The sequence below is a fragment of the Panulirus ornatus genome, chromosome 12 (assembly GCF_036320965.1).
Source record: "Panulirus ornatus isolate Po-2019 chromosome 12, ASM3632096v1, whole genome shotgun sequence".
Taxonomy (NCBI): Eukaryota; Metazoa; Arthropoda; class Malacostraca; order Decapoda; family Palinuridae; genus Panulirus; species Panulirus ornatus.
The window spans coordinates 63,405,629-63,428,789 of NC_092235.1; the positions used below are offsets into that span (position 1 = coordinate 63,405,629).

The following is a 23,161-nucleotide window of genomic DNA, read 5'->3' on the forward strand; positions in this document are numbered from 1 at the left end:
AACGAGAAACTTTTGACGTGAACTTGTCATTTACGATCGTCCATGTTCAAGTTTATTACGTTTTCTTAGAGATAAGCTACACACCGTTGATCAAGCAGCGAGCCATGATGTTTTATTAAGCTTATTGAATCATGTCACAAACACTGCCTTTAGGGGTGATAACAAACTGTGCAAACAAACATTGAGCTTGGCAACGGGTCAATAGCCCTTTCTCGAGTTGTGTGCAACGTCTCTGGATGTTGTTGAATGTCATTTGTGACCATCTCTTAACGGTATAGCAGAATGTCATGATGTACGTCGATGATATACTCTACATTTGGATCAAGAAAGCAATAGTTCATCTAAGTATCCTACATACAACATAACAAAACAGCTCAACTACATCTTAACGATATATATGCTGCTGAGTTCATAGTAAATTCTACACATGACTTTTTTTTGTCAGTCCTACCTTCTACAAGTTGCTGTGGGCTTAGCTGCTCCATTGCATATGGAAAGCCCTATTCACCAGTGTGTCTGTCAAGCCTGTCATCAAGTTAATTTACGACTCTATGGAGTCACCTTGAACTTCAGGCGGGCCGAGCGTTACCAACACCAACACGGGAGGACGTGGGGAGGCCAGATAACAGAAGACTGGCTGGTTGGGGCGCAATGAAGTCGTCTGCGAAGAGGAAAAATAACATAACATAACGGTAGAAATGGAATAGCAAAGCATATGGCACCTTCCACACCCAACCCTTTCTTTTGACTCCACCCTTTGGTAGGGGAAAAGACAAAGTGAAAAAGAATTCCGTGTAGCATTGTGGCAAGATGCTGGCTTGGAGATCTTACAGGAAAGTGTGGACTGAAAAAAAGTCCTCCGTCAGTCTGCTGACATCAACTCTGATTCTATAAACATACAGAATATTGAATGAGAATGTGCTCCCTGTGCGGGTAAGAGATGTTGGTGAACTATTTGTCTAGCCTTAGTGTTCTGAGGACGTCTAGTTGTGTCTGTTGTCTTGATGGTGGTGTTTGTGGCGTGGGGATTACTTGTCGAGGACCAAAATACTTAGTATATTGCTGAGTAGTATCGATTTTTGCCATTCAGAATCATAGGAGGGTGTGGGTTGGATTGACGTCTGTCTGGAGTTAAACGGGTAACTGAAGACTTTTGTATAGACGCACACATTCCGCTTTTGGTGAGCCATTGTTCAATTTATAATGTAGTGTTGCATATCATTGCTTCTGTGGTGTTTGGGTGTTACATAGGTACCCAGACCACACAGACCCAAGGACGAAGTGAGGTGGTCTGGCCTTAACGCTAAGGGGTTGGGGTTTGGAGGGGGGGTGGGGGAAAAAGGAGTAGGCTCCTTTGTAAGCTGTAGAAGAATAGGATTGCAAGGTGATTGTGATGTCGTCTGTATACGAATGGGCCTTCGTATTGTGGTCTGCTGGAGACAATGGGAGGTCATATAGGAAGGGCAAAAAGAAAGTTGAAGAAAGAAATGCTCCTTGGGGGACTCCATTTTCGAGCTTTGAGAATTTTAAAGGTGAAGCCATTGTGACTGGCTGTCTCGGTGGCCCAGCTTCGAAGTTGTTAGCCAACCACTTATTTTTCATTGTTCTGAGGGGATGGTGTCAATTGTTTTTTTTTCTTTCAACTGTGGATGTGCTGGAGGAGTGTCAAATGCTTTGTTGATGTTTACTGCCGCCAACATAGCGGAAAGGGGGAGGGGAGGGGGATTGTGGTGAGTGGAAGCCATCGAGGGTATGTTGTTCATGGTCAGTGTGAAATGAGATGTTAGCCTGATTAGGTCAAAAGCCATGTTGTTTCCGCAAGAGTGGGCTGTTTAGGTCAGAAGCCATGTTGTTTCCGCAAGAGTGGGCTGTTTTGTTTGATTATGTCTTGGATCAGTTTTCCAAACAGTTTGGATACTGGAGACAGAGTTGATACAGGACAGTACGAGGAGGGAGAGTCGGGTACTTAAGTGGGTTTCAGTACTACGTTGGAAGGTTCTCAGACGTTGTGGATCTTGTTTATGCCGCCCAGGAGTGGTTTAAGATATCTGAGAGTGTTTAGCTTGGAATTGGGCCAAGGTATTTAATGTGAAAGTCTGATATATCCTCAGGGCTGGGTGTAAGTTCTTAAAGTTTTAATTGCATTATACATGTCAGTGGGAGTGAAGAGTAGGTGAAAAGTTGCTTCAGATGTATTTTTTTAGATTTTTCATGATTTTCCTATTCGGCGTTGAGGATGGTTTGTCATTGATTTGTTTAAGCATTGTCTCATAAGTATGTGTGAATACTTTGGGATAAGGGATATCGTAAGAATGGGTCAGGTGTGTGTCGAGTGTGTGGGATGGGTTAGTACAGGTGTAGACCTTTTCTTAACGTGTGCCAGAGTTGGCTGTTTGGTGCGTGTGTGTGTGTGTGTGTGTGTGTGTGTGTGTGTGTGTGTGTGTTGGTTTAAACCTATGCCAAACAATAAGATTAGCAACATTAGCAACACTTCCAAGTTCTGTCTGCATCTCCTCCTGTTCCATTACCTGCGCCTCCTCACCAGTGAGCCAGAATCTATGTAGGTATGATAAAACGAGCGAGGGGTCAGATGGTACAAGATGGACGAAAGTAGTATTATTTAAGGACATGAGATAACATCGGGAAGGAGGGGGGGTTTACATACTCAAGGGCTTCTCCTCTCAAGTGGCAACACCCGGATCTTCCTCTTTAGTTCTTTATGTAGAGGAACTGCCATGTTTGACCTAATGTTTCCCTGTAGGATTCTTTAGCCCTCTGGAATGCATCGTACACCGTCATTAAGATTCTTATTCTTAACATCGACTTGTTCACAGTTTTCTCCATTTGTTACTTTTATTTCTGCTCTTTTCACATTCCTTCTCATTCACGAAGTAGCTTCATTGCGGTCTGTGAGCCGTGGCCGTGAACGGCCTTGATTAAGCAGAGGAAGATCACACGACAATTTGGTCAGAGATCAAATTAAGGAGGGAGGAGAGCTTCTGATATTATCATAAGGTAAAGATAAGATAAGGATTTCTCGTGAAGTGGAGGCTTCGACCAAAGAAAAAATCATGGCCATACACGTCTGTCATTGTTAACTGTCCCTAATTACATTTTACATCTCTCTAATGATATCTGTACGTAGATAGGTTCTGCCACCTAGATAAGTTCTGACATCTGCGGACTTCGAAGGTTCTGTTCCTCTCTCTCTCTCTCTCTCTCTCTCTCTCTCTCTCTCTCTCTCTCTCTCTCTCTCTCTCTCTCCAGGGGCTTTACTGCTCGTCTCCTTAACCATCTTTGAAGGGTGGATAAGCAGTTTCGTAATACTGTGTAGATGGATAAATGAATTCGTAAAAAAAAATCAATAATTCAACAAGTATCTAAAACATAATTACTTAATCATTTGTATCCTGATCTGTTGCTTCATGAAAAGAATATACGCGCATTCTGAGGAGACTAAAGTCTAGCGAAATGCCTTTACATTTTCTGGGAATATGATCGATAAATCAAGAAGCAGAATTTGAATCTATTTAGGTGTGGTACACGTATTGGCCAGCTCTGACCGGACTATGAAGTGTTTGTCTTCTGAATATACTAACGTGAATGAAAGGGAACCGCTGCACTGGCCTTGACTACATAGCCTTCGTAAACACTGTAATGTCAAGTTGACTTGTTTATGAATTTACCTCAAGAACTTTGTTTATGATATAGAATGAGCCGAGCACACACACACACACACAGGGGTCAGCCCGAAGTCTGATCCACATGGGTTCGAGTCCTGGGCGTGGCAGTCGACCCACACCCAACTCAAGTGATCATCTTCTCTCAGGAGCTGGTCGATAAAATGGATACCTGTGTATGTGTGTGTGTGTGTGTGTGTGTGTGTGTAGATACACAGGAGTAAAGATATGGCACATATAAACAAGGTTGAGAGACGGGGTAACACGAGTTCACAACTCTCTTTCCTCGTGACACACAAATGATAGACATTACACACACGAAGGATGATGGACGCCCTGATCTTGGCACTTTCCCTCAGCGCCTCCGCGTCGTGCTGGCTGGCTCCACCGCCTATGACGATGGCCAACACCACCTGTGCACGAGACTTCATGTCTAACAAAGCACAGTTTTCCCTCCTAGACTGAACAAAGTACACGAGGACAAATATTTGCTTCAACGCGCATCTACAAGCAATATTGTGATGCAATATTCTGATGTTTTCGAGGAGCTATTTTGTAAACTATTCTTTCCTGTTTTCCTCTATATCTATATTGTCTATATCCTCTATATCAGTAATCATAAGGTGTGCTATTAGTCTCTAGTATATAACAAATTCCTCTTTTAAAAACACCGAATATTTTTAACCCACTTGAATTAGTCACGTTATGTGTTTTGTGTGATTATCTGATTAAGCTGCTCTTGATTATATGGAGTGTTTGATTCCATGAAGGCCCCATTGTTAAATGTTTGGACTCGAAAATGATAAAATGGTGTGATATTGCTATTATTTGCTGGTAGTTTTCTCTATATCATCTGCTTTACTCATTCCTTGATCGACGGGGCTGTGTGAGCCAGCTTGAAGCTTGTGGGGAGTCGTTATAGAAGAAAATTAACGCTCTTATTAAAGGCATTTTCATCTCCTTAGAAAGACAGAGCTCCAGGATCTGGTCCTGGAGCCCAGTGTATGGACATGGTGCCAGAGGCCCACTCATAATCCTGTGACATAGTGAAGGATGGCATCTTATTCACCTTATTCACCTTCTGTTTTTATAGGTCTGTGTCCATTCTTTTGTTTTTCGTGGGCTACCGGTACATAAGGTCTTTGATTTATATTTCACACGCAGTAAGAAATACTCTTGGTATTCTCCATCCCACTAACAACTCCTACATTTTTTTCTCTCTCTCTCCAAATTTCGGGTGAAATTTTGAGTTTCTTGTTTAAATATTGTAATCTTTTCGACAGCTTTGCTCTCCTCTCTTGCCTGAACTGTGGCGCTTTCAGAAAGCCCTATGGTATTTTGTCTCCATTTTTTTTTTTTCTGTAAAGAGAGCATCGTCTTTCGTTTAGCAGCAGTCAGATTCCTTCTCACAGGGTCACTCAACCTTCTCTCTCTTCTGGGACGCCCCTCACTCTACTGCAGACTCCTGCAGGATACGTAATACAAGACGTACTTCCTCTCCTCTGATTCCATGTTGCTTCCATTGCTTGGACGATTCCCCCCCGTCCCTCTCAACCCTTCCCTTTCTTGTTCATGATCAGCTTATCAATGAAACTAGCCTGTAATGTCGGACGTGGTCGCTGAATCTTGCTCCTGGTGTATAGGCATGAAGTTTGTTTTCTGCCACTCCCTTGGTAACAGTCCTTCCTCAGGCGAGTACTTGAGCAACAGGTCAAGTGGTGTGTTTAATGTTTCTGCACATTCCTAGAGTACGTAGGGTGAAATACTATCAGGGTGCTGTGCTTTATGCGGATCTAACCCCTTCACGCGGTTTATTTATACCCTGTTGAAAGATCACAGTGCTTTTCCACGATCTATTGTCCCACCTATCTTGCCATTACTTGAGATGAAGTATCCTCCACTGCGGATACACCTTGCAACTCGGCGTTCCTTTTCATGTGTCGCTCTCGACGCGCGTTTCACTCTTTGTTCTCCTTCACCGAGATAACGTCACTTCTGGAAAGTACGCGGGAAAGTTTTTTTTGACACATCTTTGACCCTAATTATCGTGCTTTTTTAGGGAACTTTTCCTCCTCTGCTGTCCGTTTTCTGTTGTAGTCGATCTCGTCCTTTTAAGTACCTTTTCAGACGTCTGTGTCCACTTCATAGACCATCTGTGCATTCCATTCTGTTTTCCTTTTTTCCCCACTCCTGCCAACGGTTACTCACCTGGCTTTCATTGCATATACGTGAGCTGCAAAGAAATGATCGTAACGCCATTTCATAACGACCGGAATTCCACTTTCCTGTTTGTATATTTTTTGGATGGTTCAACTCTTCTTGAATTCCTCCCTCGTTTCTCCTCCTGGCTCCTAGGTTCATCTTGTATTCCTGACTTGGATTCTCGAGAATCACGTGCGTAGATTCAAACCCAATTGTATCCACTTCTCTCTCCATCACCGTAGGAACTTTCCAAACATACTGACTTGATTGATCAAGCAAATTCTAAGAAGAAAAATATGGTATTGTCTAGATATGAATCGACAAAGGATTTCAGTGATCAATGATAGTATGAGTGAAGGGCATTATTAGCGGTAGGTAGAGACCAGTATAGAGCATATGGTGGTTATGATACATCGATGTATAGGAGGGTGGCCTGTGGGACAGAATGGGGCCTAGAGATCCAAAGGGTTCTTCCCCACCCATCACGTCAGAGGGAGATATAAGGCTACATGAAATCCATGACGTGTACTTACAGGATGAACGAGAGATTCAGGATTTACGATGTACCTTCCTCTCCAATGATGTGATTTTGGTAAAATGTTGATAGTAATGAAGACATGTTCGTGGACGCATCTATGCTTCCATTTTCCACTATCCTCCTAGTGTGGGTTCTAATGATCCCACTCGATTTCCCTTTCATTTATAAGGCTACATTAGTAGACGTTATCATGTGGTGTTAGGGTTTACCTGGCTTCCTCCTGCACTATTCTAATTCTGTCTGTTATTACTAGACATTTCTTTCGGTTTATCATCCCGTTGCTATTACGTCAGTGTCTCATCATATTTGGCCTTTTATAGTTAGCCATTAATGGCAATGTGGAAAATATAACGACCAACGGCAGCTTCTTAAACTTTGATTTACCCCCATAGATGGAGCGACCAAAATCCTCCTTCACCGTCTCCGTCAATGTTTTTCCTTCTTTGTTACTGTGTATCACCAAGGAAATAATGTCTTCCTCAACAATCCTTACAATCTATGGCTTGATTTCGCCCGTGTCACCTCGAAACTCTGTATATCCTTTCTGTTAACTTTACCGACGTGAGCCAAGTTCAACCGTGTTCCTGCCTCGCTGTTGAACTTTCTCTGTCACAATCGTTTCGTTCTGTGTACATTGGAGTCCAGATTCTTTGTGTTCCCTTTATCCTCCACCATTTGGAGTCTCTGCCCTTGACTCTGGTTAAGTGGTTTTGGCTTTGTTCTTGGAACCTATTATCGTTTACCTTTGACCTCCAGCCTCTGTCAATAGTGCCTCTCTGGCACCTAAGAACCAAACCCTCTGTATACACTAGGGCCGTGATTTATAGCAGTGTTGTTTTCTACTCCCATTTCACTAATAGCCTCCTCCTTCACTTTATTTACAGTATTATTGGCCGTCCTCACGGGGCGTCTTTTCCGCTGGCCAGTCTGGACCTGCCTGTTCCTCTGACCCTCGTCTAGCCTCATATGAGTTATTCCTATTTTCATTTCTCTTTTGTAAACAAAATCATACCATTTGGCTTTACTTCTCGTCATTTTTTTTTTTTAATCCCTTTGTCATCATAAGTTAGTGGCCACCTTATAGATGCCATGTTTCATTCCATAATTCTGCTTTCGGTTGGGGTATAATCGAATGGAGGCTTCCAAGCGGGGATGGCTCACATTATTTCTGGTCGAGCAATGTTGTTTGGCTGTGTTGTTGCCATAGATTCTGCGGTTGCATTACCACTTCGTCCGCAAGCCACTTGTGCTGAAAACCACCGCAACGAAAGTTGCTCTGCCAATTTGGTGCCTTGCAACGGGTGGAATACGTGTGCATTTCTCATACCACTAGTTGATATGAGGTATTGTGCCACATTTCAAAGCTCTAGAGGGAGTCAGTGAAGCTGAGAAAATAATGTGTGTCTTGCACACTCCGGCTCCGCTTGAATGGCATGTTAACAGACATTCATCTGTAATATGCACGAATGTTTCTTACAGCAAACCTCTGCATACAAAGGTTAACAGCTGTGAGATCTGCTCCACTCGCTTTCATAGACGTTAACGAATACAACAATTGCGTTATTACGCTCCCCTGTATGGTAATGTAAAGTACTCCTTCAACGGGAGCAATTGATTTCACATTTATTAAAATTTCCGGAGTTTCTCCAAGCTCTGAGAAAGTGAGGAAATCTAATAGATGTTCAGGGTGGGACCTCTTTGGTTCTATATTTGACTTGTCCAAGAATAATATTTGATCTTTTAAGAGTTTGGTTGAAACCGTTTCACGATAATTCTTCAAAGTTATAACATCTCAAGTGTGTGAAAGACTAGGATTCCGGTCTCGACCCACAGTTTGGCTGAAGGGAGGTTCTGAACTCTAATGTGTGTGTTAATTAGTCTGGCAGAGTTATAAGCCTGGCAGAGTTATATGTCTGGCAGAGTTATATGTCTGGCAGGGTTATTAGTCTTGAGGGATTATTAGTCTGGCAAGGTTATTAGTATCTCAGGGGTATAAGTCTGGTAGGGTTATTAGTATGGCAGGGTTATACAACATTCGGTGGTATATAAGTGTTTCTTGGCGAGCTTCAACGTTGTTTTTTTTTTGTGGCTGTTGCTCTTGTGTTTACCGTGTGTTGTGTGAATCTAGATTGTGTTGTGCGGTATGAAGGTAATTCCTCTGTTACCATCTGATGAGCATCCGTTCATAGAGTTGTCATAGTGCCTTAAGTACCATGAGATATTCCTGTGATCTGTTGAATGAAGGAATGAATTACCTTCTCCAAGGACAATCTTCACTACTGTGTTCTCGTGTCTATGTGAATTGTACCTTTGCTGAAAAAGCTGCATCGAATTTTTTCCATAGATTTTCTCGCTTCCTAACAGTAGTAGGTTGAGGACGATACATATGTGGATCTATTCTTTTTTCTTTTTTTCCAGAAGGGGTAAACTCTGTTATCGCTATGCTTGAGACCATCTCATCATCCCCTGCTATACTCTGTGCAGAATGAGGCTTTGGATGTCGCTGGAAACCTTCTTTGACTTGTTACTCGTTGTCTTGATCAAAGTTGTTCTTTTCCTTACCAGAGATGCTAAAGACCTTCTTTTCTTTACCAGAGATGCTAAAAACTTTCTTTTCTTTTTCTTGGAAAAGCTCTTCTCCTTCCTTGCTGAAGAATATCATATTTCCCCTCTTATCCATTAAGTAAGAGGCTTATTTTGGGGGGTATTCCTGAGCCCTTGGATAATCTTTAGATTTATCTTTCTCCATATCTTGGCTTAGAGAGATCTATAGATGTCGTCTAGATATTACACATTGTCATCCAATGCTGTTTTCGTCCTCATTTGCCATTTCCGTCAAGCACACTTAAATGTAAGTCCTTATCTCTGACAAAGACTTTGATTCCGCCTAGTCCTTACAGCAGGAAGGATGCCTCGTATGGCATTATACGGAGATATGAGTTAGTTGAGGAGCATGATGCTATTTTGGCATGTGGGGCTAGTTGAACTGAGAGAACAGGAATCACTATAACTTACTCGGGAATTGGCAACAGTTGTCGAGGGTTTCATCAATCTCTTCTACACTGCTTTGTCCAGGTTGTGGCTGGGATCTGGTATGGGAGCAGCTGATGATAGTGGCTGTGAAATGGGTATGTGGTCGCTGGATGTCAACGGGCCATTTTCAGACTTCCTTTCTGATGCTTTCTATGTAGTATGTGTAACACTGACATCTGTAAGATACGCAAAATGAAATGAAAACTGCCAAGTGTCAGCTCCCTGTAACAGAAAAAGTCTGGTATTTAGCTTGCTTTTAGAACCTTTTGGTATCATTTGAGGGAGCTGGTCCCTTTGAACGGCAGGGTGCACCTTTGAGCTGCACCTTCGTCAGTGTGATTGGAAGAGGAGGATTTCCAACATCTGAATTCTCCTCTTTTTTGGAAAGGTATTGAGTCTGGATGTGTCACTGTGTGTGTGTGTGTGTGTTCTCCCTGGTACATTAAGGTACAGATCTCCATACCTGTAGATAATATATATATTTCGTCGTGTTATATGGCCTCACCCACCATCGGCCCCTTACAGTGGCAGGTTTGATGAAGGGAAATGGTATATACGTCCCCGCTTAGAGCTGCCCCTGAGAGAGATATATATACGACATCAGCCACCCCTCAGTAGAGAGATCCAGCAGGGGGTCTCATTCAGTCTCTCTACGGTCTCTACGCAGACGAAAAAAAAAAAAAAAGGACAGACTAGGAAGACCATCTTATTACCCTAACTCAGAACAACAAGTACTTGAAATATATTGCACAACAACAAGTATCGTTTATGCAATGCCACTCTGGGTTCGAAGAAGAGTCACTGAAGAAAAAAAAAAAAGTACCTTCAGAATTGTATTTCGAGACTGTATCAAGGCACCCCCCGAGAGAGAGAGAGAGAGAGAGAGAGAGAGAGAGAGAGAGAGAGAGAGAGAGCCCATACTCTTTGTTTACGTGGGCTATAGACAAGGTTCCCTGTAGGCATCATGAGAATAAACGTGGCAATATTTCATCAATCAGCCAAGTGGTTCAAGAATTTTATCCCTATGGTTAATATAACATATATACATAAATACAACATATATACAATGGTGATGAGTCTATTTACACGTCACTGTGGAAGGAAACATATTCTTTCCACTGTAAAACAACTTATAAGACAGTTATTTGAACCATGTCCTCATCTCTCACAGATCTCTGATTAAGGTTAAGGGGCTACGTCGATTTGGCAGGACAAGTTGAAGTAAATGTGAAAGTTAGATTATCAGACGGGGATTAAGACGCAACTTGAAGGGAAGAAAAGACAAAGTCTTTAATGAAGGAAAGTTTTTAAATGTGAAAGACATCCACACTGTGAAGTTCACGTTGTTACTTTTCTCAGCACCTAAGAGACTTATTGCAATGGGAGATTACCAGAGGATTTTTGAAATTATAGCTCTGAAGGCGACTGATAGATCAAGGGTGTATCTTTATATATAATTGTGTATGTTAGAAGCAGTTCTTGTAAACATATTTTGTCAGAAATGACCCGACAATTGTCTGATTTTTCAATCAGATTCTTTCTGATTTTATTTAAGTACTGTAATATCTTTGTATGGATTAGGAGACTGTTTAGGATGCCTCCTACGGTTTTGTACATAAATATATATATATATATATATATATATATATATATATATATATATATATATATTTTAGACCGTATATGTCATCACGTATAGCAAAACTCTTTTATTTCCCCAGAATTCCCCGTTGGTCCGGATCTGTAATGATTATTGTGTTGGGAAACCTGGAGTGTTTTCACTCACCTGCCGTCCACAATGCAAGCCATTCATGGTGCCAAGGAAAGCCAAACAAGAGTGAAGGCCTTGTGACCGTTGCCTGACTGGCGGAAATGTGGAAAAACGCAAACTGTGGCATTTGTAGAAAAATTTCCCCCGAGACTCGATGTACGATTTTCTCCTCCGGTAAGTTGGACGCGAGGGGAAAGACATATACAGCGCACCTGATTCTTGTTTTGAGGTAGTAAGCTTTCAAAGACAGATGACAGGTGCCACGGAATTGGTGAATACCTGACGAAGTCTTCCGGTGGGGGGAGGTGGTTTCTTCTACCCCACCCGTTGTGTCTGGGTTGGGCCCAGGGTGTTTGTTGAGGTGGATCGTTGGTCGATGGAGCTGTTGGATGCCGCAACCCTGAGGGCGAAGTCTCCACAGCCTAGCTGGTCTAGTACGTTTTGTGCACTCTAGAACTTCTCTACTCTACATCCTGCGCTGTTTTTGATGATAGCTTGCAAGATGTTGAAGGGGTATTGGGTCCCGGATATTTAATGCGTCCTCTCGTTTTATGCATACCGCTCCTTTGGATTTCAGAGGTGACATCTTTAGAAGTCTTGCATGCCTGTTTCATATCACTATCGTGCACTATTATCACCAATCATTTTCTCTGATCACCATCATTCGTATCACCATCATACTTTGTTATTGCCACCATACTCCGTCACAGTTATATTTCTCCATCACCAAACACATCCCTACGCTGACAGGCTCTCCGTTCTTACGTCTACCTCTTTGTTTTCATGCACCTGGCGCGTTTGATTTCTGTCGATCTCTCCAACCTTCAGTTGCTTGCAGTCCCATTTCTTTCAAAACCATTTCTTTTGTATCTCTGTATTTCCGCCGTACTTTTCTCCTCTCTTCCCTGCCTCTCATCTCCCTCCAAATGCCTCTACGACAGATGATGCTGATGCGTGCCTCTTGAGGCCGCCGTCGCCAGCCCAGAGGAATTTCTCCTGACACATCGCTTATCACTCGCGTTCCTCAGCGTCTAATTTCCCTATACTATTTTTCACCTCTCACCCTCAGTGTAGAATTTCGCACCACCGTCTTCCAGTGGGATGATTTCCAGCCTCTCCTCCCCACACGTTTACCCTTTCAAACGGTTACCAAAACCGCCACATCAGTCATTATCCTTCACGTCGTCTTTCTCTGATCGAGCTGTGGTTATCATCAACACTTGATGAACTACGCGAGAAATGCATCTTGATATACCGTCCTGCGTTATCTCCTCAAGACTCTTTACATGTGTACCACACCGTCTCTCGCTCTTCCCTCTAAAGTTTTCTTTCTCATTTACATCCTTTGTAGGATCCTCTCTCTAATAGCCGCTCCATGAACAGGTTCTCCATAGTTATCTCCAGGATCTCCCATTAAACTCCTCACTGCTCGTTGTACCCAGCCATTACGGCAATTTGAAATCTATTCAACTTCACTCTTTTTTTCAATAGCAGTTGCTAACCATAAGGTAGTATGTTTGCAATCAGCGACCTTTTGAAACCACCCACCTTCCCATTAGAAGTTCTTTGCCTTCTTCTCGTTACCATCTTTCAACAAACCCGATAACGTACCATCATTCACTCTGTCCCAGACAAATATCCAGGTACAGCTTATGAGCGTGTTTCACAAATCCCACAAGTCTCTTTCTAAAATGTCAAGCATTTCCACGTAGAGTATTTTTCTTTTGGATTGTCTGACGTCTTAATCAGCGACGACTGTTCACCCTTTAGATACCTGGGAGTAGACCTGGCAGCGAATAGAAGCAGATGCGATGTAAATCATGGTGTAGATAAGGGGCCGAAAGTCGTGGATTCCGATGTAACGCGAACAATGTGTGAGGATATGTGTCTGCAAAGCGCTGTCGTCCTCACTGCCAATCCTGAGACACAACAGAAGCAGGGAAGATCATGTATCACATACAAACCACTTTTTAAAACTGTACTTAACTTGCACTGTTCGTCTTGCTGGCTGGGAGGACGCAACAGAAACCAGGTCGGCAATTAAGAACCACTGCTCATCAGAGGACATTTTTCCCAAGACCTCGTATTACGAGCATTTTCAGACAATTAAAACTTTGGTGTGGATAAAGTGAGAAGAGCAAGACTGAATAGGGTCATTACCCACCCACCTACGTCCCCATCAGGCAAGTCGAGCAGGAGGAGGAAGACGACCCCAGTGGGTACTGTCTGAGGAGCTGGTGATCCCAGGCTCTCTAGGGGCGGGAATCAACCTCACTGATCATATCGCAAGGACGCATCGTATGGCGCACTTAAGACTATCATCTGGGACACAGATCAAAAGTATAAGGGAATCGGAATATGGTTCTGTGTATAGAACAATGGCCGGTTTACACTTGAAAGACGAGAAGACCAATATTAGGATGATGGGTAGTGATTGGCTGTGTGTGGGAATAGGACGTGATGAGAAGTGAAGTAGCAGGTAGCGAGCGGTGACTGAGGTGAACTTAAAAAGCGTGGCTCTAATTTGGACAGGCTGGAGGGGACGGACTTGCTGAGGGTGAAGCGATGAATATGGTATTATTGAATGGAAGGGAAAGAAAGTGAGAGAGAGAGAGAGAGAGAGAGAGAGAGAGAGAGAGAGAGAGAGAGAGAGAGAGAGAAACTATGGTGCCTTATGAAATAAACAGAGAGGAAGTTAATGTGTTGTTTAATGACTGGACACGACTTGTGAAAGTCACTGAGTACAAGTCATGATTCTCGGTTAGGTATCACATGTCTTATATTAATGATTACATGGCTAACGCTGTTGTTGTCTGGAGTTACAGCGAGTGAGGTGGGAAGAAGATCCTGTAAGATGAGGGAGCTAGAGCTGTAGGAAGGGTCTGCAGATCCCAGGAGAGGCCATCTGGTCTGATTTGTACAGTGTTAATGGGACGAGTGTGTCTATGGTTCTGACTCGACTGCTGAACATGTGCACGATGTCAAACTTTTGTCTTTGTTTTACAGTCAAGTTTTTTTTTTTATCCGTCATGCTCGATGGAAAAAAAATACGTAGAACAGTACGTGCGATTAAAGATTAAACTAGTGGGTGCGAACCTGAGAGAAGCAGTCCATATAGTGTGGTAGAGACATGAGGACTTGCGATGATACAAACTACAAACAAATCCGAGGCTTCGACAGCAGTTCAAACATTTGGAACACCCTTGGTTCAGTCGATGCCTCGAAGCACTCAAGGAGGCTTCAGTCATGAATCGATGTACATAATAAACAATGTCTAACTCAGCTTATTGGATCACCTTCAGAAACACAAAAGAAAGAACAACACCATACACACACACCTCTTTCATTCTGCAGGGGAAATATGAATAAGACACCATAAGCAAAAAAAACTTTCACCTGCAAATACTTTAATCTTTCCTTTCAAACTATTCCTTCCCCTGTCCCAATTCTTCTTCCTCTCTTCTAACCACCATAAAAAAAATGTACCCGACATACTCACATCAGATTAAGATTTCTAAAGCCTATTCTTGTGAAGATTCTTTTCATTCCAGATGATAAAGGATCTACTGAGACGGTCGAGTGGAGGAATACCAAGAGAGCAAGGATCGTAGAGTGTGTGGACTTGAAGCTCCGTTCAGTCACTCGTGCACCATGAGACTGACAGTGATTGAAACAGAATTTGAAGCACAGTGTGTGTGATCCTTGCTCTCTCGATATTGGTCCAAGAATCAACCTCATAGTAAATCTTACTTGGGTCCTCTGTACTCTGGAATTAGAAGAATATCCACATGAAGATTCGCTGAAATTCTCTCAGAACTTAGAATTGCCTAGAGTGAAATTGGGAGGAATGTTGGCATTAGGACTGTTTCTATTTTGGACGATAGTGGAGCCTAGCCATATCTTACTGACTCCCCCCTCCTCAAGCCAAGAAAATGCTAACGAACATCATCATCCCAGTGGTCGACTTGTCAGATGGGCCACCATCTTGCTCTGGCGTTGGCCCTTGATTGAGGCATCTCTCTTTTACACAGAGGTTCGTTGGCTCTTCCAAGTCTTTGATCTGAAGAAGAAAAATTCTTTTTTTTTTGTACCTGTAACCAAATTAAGGCCAAGAAGTTCTACGTTAAATTGGAAGGTAAAGGCTTCGTGGCTCACTCCTACCTTGCGGCAGTAACTAACAAGTCCTTACCAATGTTCTCAATTTTGTAGGACAGGGCGAAGGCGTTAGTGATGAAATTGGAGCTATGGGATCGGAAGCGGGAGAATGGGAGTTGGATCCGTTCGAACCACTGGTTTGGTCGAGAGGATCTTGGATATAAATGCTCCAGAATAAACTGGCAACTCTGACAGAAGGATGATCATTATTCCCATCCAGAACATGTTGCAGTCCTGCTTCCGATCTCTCATACCTTGACCTCAAGCATCTATTCATGGTCAACACACACACATTCTCTTTCTCTCTGGCTGAAGTCGGAATTCAGGAAGAGCTAATCAAGTTCGTCAAACAACTGATGCCCTCAAGGATTTTCCCTGAAAGAGACTCGCTCTTGTGCATTTGTGTCGAGCGGCCCCCGTGTGGACCGCTCTTCATGATGTGTATTGCTCTTTCCTCCAACCTACTTATGTGAGGCTGGGGGTCCTCTAACCTACTTGTCATCAGAGAGATGATGTGATCTTGGTCTAATTGGGCTTCGCTGTACACCGCCTGCCGGCACCAAGGATGTCAAGACTTTGTGTGTGTGTGTGCTGTGGGGAGACTAATGTGTGTCTTCTTACTTAATATATTATGATCTCAAGAGGTTTTGAGACAAATATGTTTCCCGTTTTGTCATGATAAATCTGTTATAACTTATAAGAACTGATGAGGATTATATATATATATATATATATATATATATATATATATATATATAAAGATGTGTGGAAATAAAAAGAGCGTGGTTGAGAGCGCAGAAGAGGTTGTTTTGAAATGGTTTGGGCACATGGAGAGAATGAGTGAGGGAAGATTGACCAAGAGGATATATGTGTCGGAGGTGGAGGGAATGAGAAGTGGGAGACCAAATTGGAGGTGGAAAGATGGAGTGAAAAAGATTTTGAGTGATCGGGGCCTGAACATGCAGGAGGGTGAAAGGCGGGCAAGGAATAGAGTGAATTGGATCAATGTGGTATACCGGGGTCGACGTGCTGTCAATGGATTGAATCAGGGCATGTGAAGCGTCTGGGGTAAACCATGGAAAGTTCTGTGGGGCCTGGATGTGGACAGGGAGCTGTGGTTTCAGGCATTATTACATGACAGCTAGAGACCGAGTGTGAACGAATGGGGCCTTTTGTTGTCTTTTCCTAGCGCTATCTCGTACACATGAGGGGGGAGGGGGTTGTTATTCCATGTGTGGCGAGGTGGCGATGGGAATAAATAAAGACAGACATTATGAATTATGTACATGTGTATATATGTATATGTCTGTGTGTATATATATGTGTACATAGAGATGTATAGGTATGTATATTTGCGTGTGTGGACGTGTATGTATATACATGTGTATGGGGGTGGGTTAGGCCATTTCTTTCGTCTGTTTCCTTGCGCTACCTCGCAAACGCGGGAGACAGCGCCAAAGCAAAATATATATATATATATATATATATATATATATATATATATATATCATAATGAATCTAGCTCTCACAGTAATGAAAGTAATGGTCGATATAGAGCACTGTTGTGTAGGTTATACTGCGAGGAGAAGACCAGTCATAAATGATTGTGAAAAATCATTTCATTAGGTCTAGAATGAGCCCAGCTTGATAATGATCAGTATTATTAATCAAAACATAGAAGTAACACAAAATCACAAAGTAACAGCAAGTATAAGAACTAATTAACCAAATTCAATCACCAATGAATCCATGAATCACATCCCCATGAATAGAAAAATATTACCACAAATCAAATGAAAAGCAATTTCCCAGCACACAACATAAAACTATGTTAACACAACCACAAGTGCATTTAACCACAAAAGCAGCTTAACTTATATAACAAAATCGTTCTGCTTCCCTACCACACCACCACAACTCGGGGATGAGCCACTACACCTCAGGATGCCGTCTGGAATGAGACTGCCGTGGAAGGCATCGGCACCGATATATAAAGGGTTGGTATGAAGCCCGGCTTGTCTCAGTCAAAGTGAGACGAAGCAACAAGGACTTGAACTAATGAATCCTAACGCAGAACGATTTTGGTTCCAACGTGGCAGAGAGGCAGTGGTGCGTAGTATGGAGGACAAAATAATATAAGAGTTTTAATTCAAACAAGATCATAGGAGAGTACATGATAATATATATACATATATGCAAAGATTCGAACCCCGTACCATTTGCGTGGTAGCTGGGAACTCTAACTGCGAGGCTATGATCGCCCCTAACAGGGAAACGACTATACGATTGTTAGTAATCCAATACCCTTAAACAAGATCTTAGGAGAGTACATGATGACAAAATATATATATATATATATATATATATATATATATATATATATATATATATATATATATATATATATATATATATATATATATATTTTTTTTTTTTTTTTTTTTCATACTATTCGCCATTTCCCGCATTAGCGAGGTAGCGCTAAGAACAGAGGACTGGGCCTTTGAGGGAATATCCTCACCTGGCCCCCTTCTCTGTTCCTTCTTTTGGAAAAAAAAAATATATATATATATTATATATATATATATCCCACAATTTTTTCTGGTTAGATACTATTTGCATAAAATGTTATTTGAAGATTTAGTTTCTTGAGCTGATCCACGTTCTTGTGGGGTCGGTGTGGTTGCTCGGGCCATCCCTCCCTCACCGCTGCTTCATTCATTTAGGCCTCGGAGGTTGAACACCCTCCAGCTCGTGACAGGAATTCACAGATGTTCTGTCTATTGCTGCTGCTGCTGATGATGATGATGCTGATACTGATGTTTCAGTAACAATGTATATACACGAATAAATAGATAGATGACGATCTATCAAATTCTGCTAGCACATTCGGCTAAACATACACACAACTGAGGTATTACAGATATTTCAAAACTGGGAGCTCATAACGGGAACTACTTAACTAACCATATGAGAGCTTGAGATCGAGGTGGTGTTGGGTGTTTCCACGCTTTGGATAAGCACGTGAGTGAGGTACATCTCGATAGCCGGGGTGGCAGTGACAGATATACAGGAACGTTTACTGAGTAAATATCGAATAGATAGATACGCTATGCATTTAGTTGAACATTAAGCGTGTTTGTGTGTGTGTGTGTTTGTGTGTGTGTGTGTGTGTGTGTGTGTGTGTGTGTGTGTGTGTGTGTGTGTGATTACCTACGTTTATATACTGCACGGGAAGGGAGTTTCACACCTCATCTGTTGAACATTCTTTACCCTTATTCCATCTTCAGAATGTCTTGTGCTCTCTGCATTAACCACGTCCTCATTCATTTGATTCCATTCATCCACCACTTGTATAAAGCATAGGTACAATATTTTTTTTCCGCTTCTTTCTTAACAAGTTTCTTGCTCAGTTTCATGTTATGTTCTCTGGTTGTTGCTACACATCTACTCAACCCACATAGTTCGTCTTTGTTCTTGGGGATCTTTAGCTTAAACAGCAGGTTCTTGCGTGGCACTTTATCGAACGGTTTATGAAGGTCAAGGTAGATCACACCAGAGGGTAGCAGTTTTGAGAACCATCTGCAAACACACAATACTAAAATATTAAAGCGAATTTGTTGGGCAAGATTTTTTCTTTTCGTGAGAAAAGCCATGCTGATTGTATGTTATTATTTGATCATCTTCCAGAGATTTTACAATTTTTTCTCGTCAATTTTTTTTTCATCGCTTTACCAAGAATTGGTATGAGTCTAATCGGGTGGTAATTCAAAGCACATTTCTTATCTCCTTTATCATTTACACAAGGGTGATATATTCGTCAGTTTTTCAGTCATTTGTTACCTTAAGCTTCCGTTCGTGAGTTATCAAATATTTCGCTTACGGGAAATATCTATTGTCTTGTGATCTACAGAAATCCTTTGGCTAGGTTATGGGGACCAGCAAATTGGTTTGGGTTTAGATGTTCTTAAGTAATGAAATACTTCATAACTCTATATATTCCTGACCTTCAACTTTCCATCATCCCTGACCTTTGCCTTTCCATCGTCAGTCCCTCGAAGCATTGCTTGTGGTTGCGTGATTCATCTTCTTTACATACGGAGTTGAGGGATCTATTCATTATGGCTGCCATTATCATGTCATCATTGTTTTCAGCCGTCTTATCATATCTCTTTAACATTCTTCCTTGGCCTCACATGTTCGAAGAAATTCTCGTTCTTTCGCGTGCTCACGCTTACTTTATCTTATGGCCTTTATACGTTTTTTCTTCGCATATTTGCAAGTTCCTAACGAATTTCATTGTTTTCCATGAAGTTGAATTTCTTATATATTCGTCTCCTTTGGCGAATCGAAGCCTTTAATTTCCCAGTCATCCAGGCTGAGGCTTAAGCCTTTGCTGTCTCTCTTCAAGACTCTTGGAAGTTGTTTACTTTCGTTAAGAAATAATCCCTTTTTGCAGATATTCCACATCCTTTCTAATATATTATTAATCAAGGAGTTATATCCAATTAATATTTTTTTTTTTAATTTCATCCTTTATTTTCTCAAAGTTTGCTCGCCTCTGATCTGGGATCAGGAGTTTGCTGTCATTAGTTTCAGATCTTGTACGGATTTCTGGTCTGATAATGTCATGCTCACTAATTGTCAGAGTCTCGCCTACCTCACAAGGGTTGGTTGATCAAGTTTGCGTTGCTGGCGAGGACGAGATCAAGGATGTTTTGGCCTCTAGTCGGGTTCATAACTAACTTTTCAAGGAAGCCGAGCAAGGCTTTATGAGCAAGCGAACCTGGAGTCTTGTATATACCCTGATATCAGGATAATCACATTGATCGTACACACGTCGTCAATGTTCCTGGGTACAAAAATTAATTGTAGATTTCGTTTGATTTTCTCATCTCCGTCCTTGTTGATCGGTGTATTAGATATCATACATTTCATACATATCGTGGGTATATAGAGAGTGTATACTTTCCCCACCACATCAACCAGGTTGGTGTGGTGGTCCAGACGTGTTTGTTCAGTGGTAAAACGAACAAAACTGTAAGCAACCGAGCAACACTTTACCGATGGCTGTCTACTGGAGAAGAGTTGCTTTACGCATCTTTTTTTTTTTTTAAGAACTTTACAAACTCTCAATATATGAAATCACAGAGAAGACGAACTCTACCACGATCACAGATCTCTTGAGGCTTGATTTCAGTGGCTCCAAATGAACCTTCTAAAGAGCAGCGGAAAATCGATCATCCTCCACCTTTTCTATACTGAGATGAATTGAACTCCCTCCCGCTATTAGGCGCGGGATGGGGAGAGGAAGGATACTAGAGGGAGAAGGAGAATAGTGAGGGCTTCCCAGTGGTTGGAGAGTGAGGGAGGGAGGGAGGAATTATAGCATCATTATTCAGCAAGACGTCTCGGCATTGCACAACATCTCTCCTCAGCCAAGTCATCAAATCTCGCTTTAACAGGATATTACGGCGAGAGTGGGTTATCATCCAAATAGCATCTCCTACGTTTTCTCCTCTCACTGTCCAGTGGACTATTCAGCGGTATTTTCTTGACGATGGCAGCAACCCGGAGGAAATTGGCTTCCATTATCTGGCCATTATTGGAGGCACGTATAGTGGGGTCAAAGTTCTTAGGGAACTTCTTTACTCACAGCCGAGTGGCTGAGTATCGCCGGTCGTACAGTGTACAGAAGAAATGAGGATGATCAGGACATGAGTTAGCGGAGATCTGCGCTTGATATTGCAATGCATAAACACACACAAGTGTGTGTGTGTGTGTGTGTGTGTGTGTGTGTGTGTGTGTGTGTGTGTGTGTGTGTGCGTGTGTGTGTGCGTGTGTGTGTGTGTGTGTGTGTGTGTGTGTTTGTGTGTGTGTGTGTGTGTGTGTGTGTGATACGTGTACGAGAGCTGGGATGAGACAGGATCAGCAAACTTCAGGGAGAATAACATCTTTTTTTTCTTATGGAGGGAAATTATCAGAGAGAGGACAACAGCAGAGCAATTGGGAGCGTCAGTGAAGGGAGCTGAGAGAGAAGTGGTGACAGGCATGGAAGAGGTGAAGAGGAGATGGTGTTAGTATTCTGAAGGGTTGATGAATATATTTGAGGACAGGACAATAGATGTGTGCACCGATCTCATGTGTCATTACATGTAATAGATTTCAATATATGAAGGTTACATCGACATTCAAAGTTGTGAGTGATGAGGACCTGGTTAAAATTATCACTTTAGGGCAAAACCAAAAGATTCTTTGTACCATATGAAGCTTTGGGGGTTCATTCCAAAGGATGATATCAATGTCTACCATTTCATCTGTCACTGACAGCCCTCACCACTCGCCGTGTCAACTGTCACGAACAACTCTCGCCCACCGTCCCTCTGTCAATGACACGTAACTCACCCACCGTCCCATCTGTCACTAAGACGTCACTCACCCACTGTCTCATCTTCTCTAACTCACCAGTACTCAGTTACTTTCTTCCATCTCGAATCCTTACCATACACTCTCTCCTCCTCCTCCTCCAAACTTTCTCCATTCTTTTCACCCATTTTTTTCTTTTCACTTTCTCTTTTCATTTACTATATCTTGTGCCACCGTGTTGTTATTGGCTATGCTTCTCTCCTCCCGCCAGACTACATGAGCGACGACTGCGTGTACGACCTGCGTCTGGTGAACGTGTCTATGTACGAGTACCACTACCGCAAGGAGACCTGGATCACCATCACCTGGCGAGAGGTCCTGAAGGTGGGTCATCTGTTGGTCGTCTCCTCCACATAAACCCATTTTCTTTAATTCTGAAAAAAAAAAAATAAGCCATAACCATTTTCTCTTTTTGCCCTTTGAATAGCCTCCTAGCCTTCCGGAAGCGGAGCAGCTCTCTCGGCAAGGATTAAAGTCAGGTTTTTATTAATGTTTTCATGATATTTCTGGTGTCTAACCTCGTTAGGAAACACCTTTCATCATCACAGCGTGAGTCTTGAACAACCCTTCCTCGTTCCCAATTAATCCCCAGTCATTACCCACATTGTTGCATGATTATCACACACCCTTCAACTAGCGGAAGACAACAAATCATCATTACTTGAAAGTGTCAGGTTGATGGATTGGAAGTTGCTAACAAGCTAATTACAGCATTAACCTTCAACAGGTAACTAGCTCATTTCAAGTTTTCCGGGACTTTTACAGCGGCGTAATGGGAAATTTTGGATATCAACATCCGGAATCTCTACGACTAAAATGTATATTTTTCAAACACCGTTTTCTTTAATCAGGGAGATTGGTAAATTGAATATAGCAGAGGGTAGCCCCTGGGAAGATATCGATCTATTTGGGATATATATAACTATTAAAGAATCTTTATATCTTGACCCACAGGGTCTCTCAATCCCTTTAAGGAGGCTTTCGTAGCGCTCAGGAAGTCAGCCACGCCCGCCGTTTTGGGTCATGGGTTACGATGTGTGGCGATGTTGTAAAGTTTGTCTAGGCGGCGTAAGTGCTGGATGGTTGAGGAGCAGGTGTTCTGAGTTGTCAGTATGGAAGGTATATTTTGGGCATGAAGGGGTCATACGGTATGTTGAGTCGACAGTCCTTAAGACCTACATACGATGTCCATCCCCAATACGCAAAGTATGTGAGACATAAGGCTATAAGAAAAAATACGTTCGTGTCGTTTTCATTGACCATATCATCCCAGATTTGCATATCAGCAACAGTGCGAAAATCGTAAAAAATTTGGTATTCTTTTGCAACTGCTATGTTGAAAGGTCAAGTCACCTT

The 23,161-nt window shown here is 42.2% G+C and overlaps 1 protein-coding gene across 3 annotated transcripts in view; it reads left to right on the forward strand.

Moving 5' to 3' along the window:
* Positions 1–23,161, forward strand: part of LOC139752130 (orexin receptor type 2-like) — a 238,320-nt gene that overhangs the window by 173,254 nt on the left and 41,905 nt on the right. For all 3 annotated transcript variants that reach the window (XM_071668048.1, XM_071668049.1, XM_071668050.1), the window contains one exon: positions 22,017–22,129. In XM_071668048.1, the coding sequence (XP_071524149.1) occupies positions 22,017–22,129 (113 nt within the window). The remainder of the gene's footprint in view (positions 1–22,016; positions 22,130–23,161) is intronic.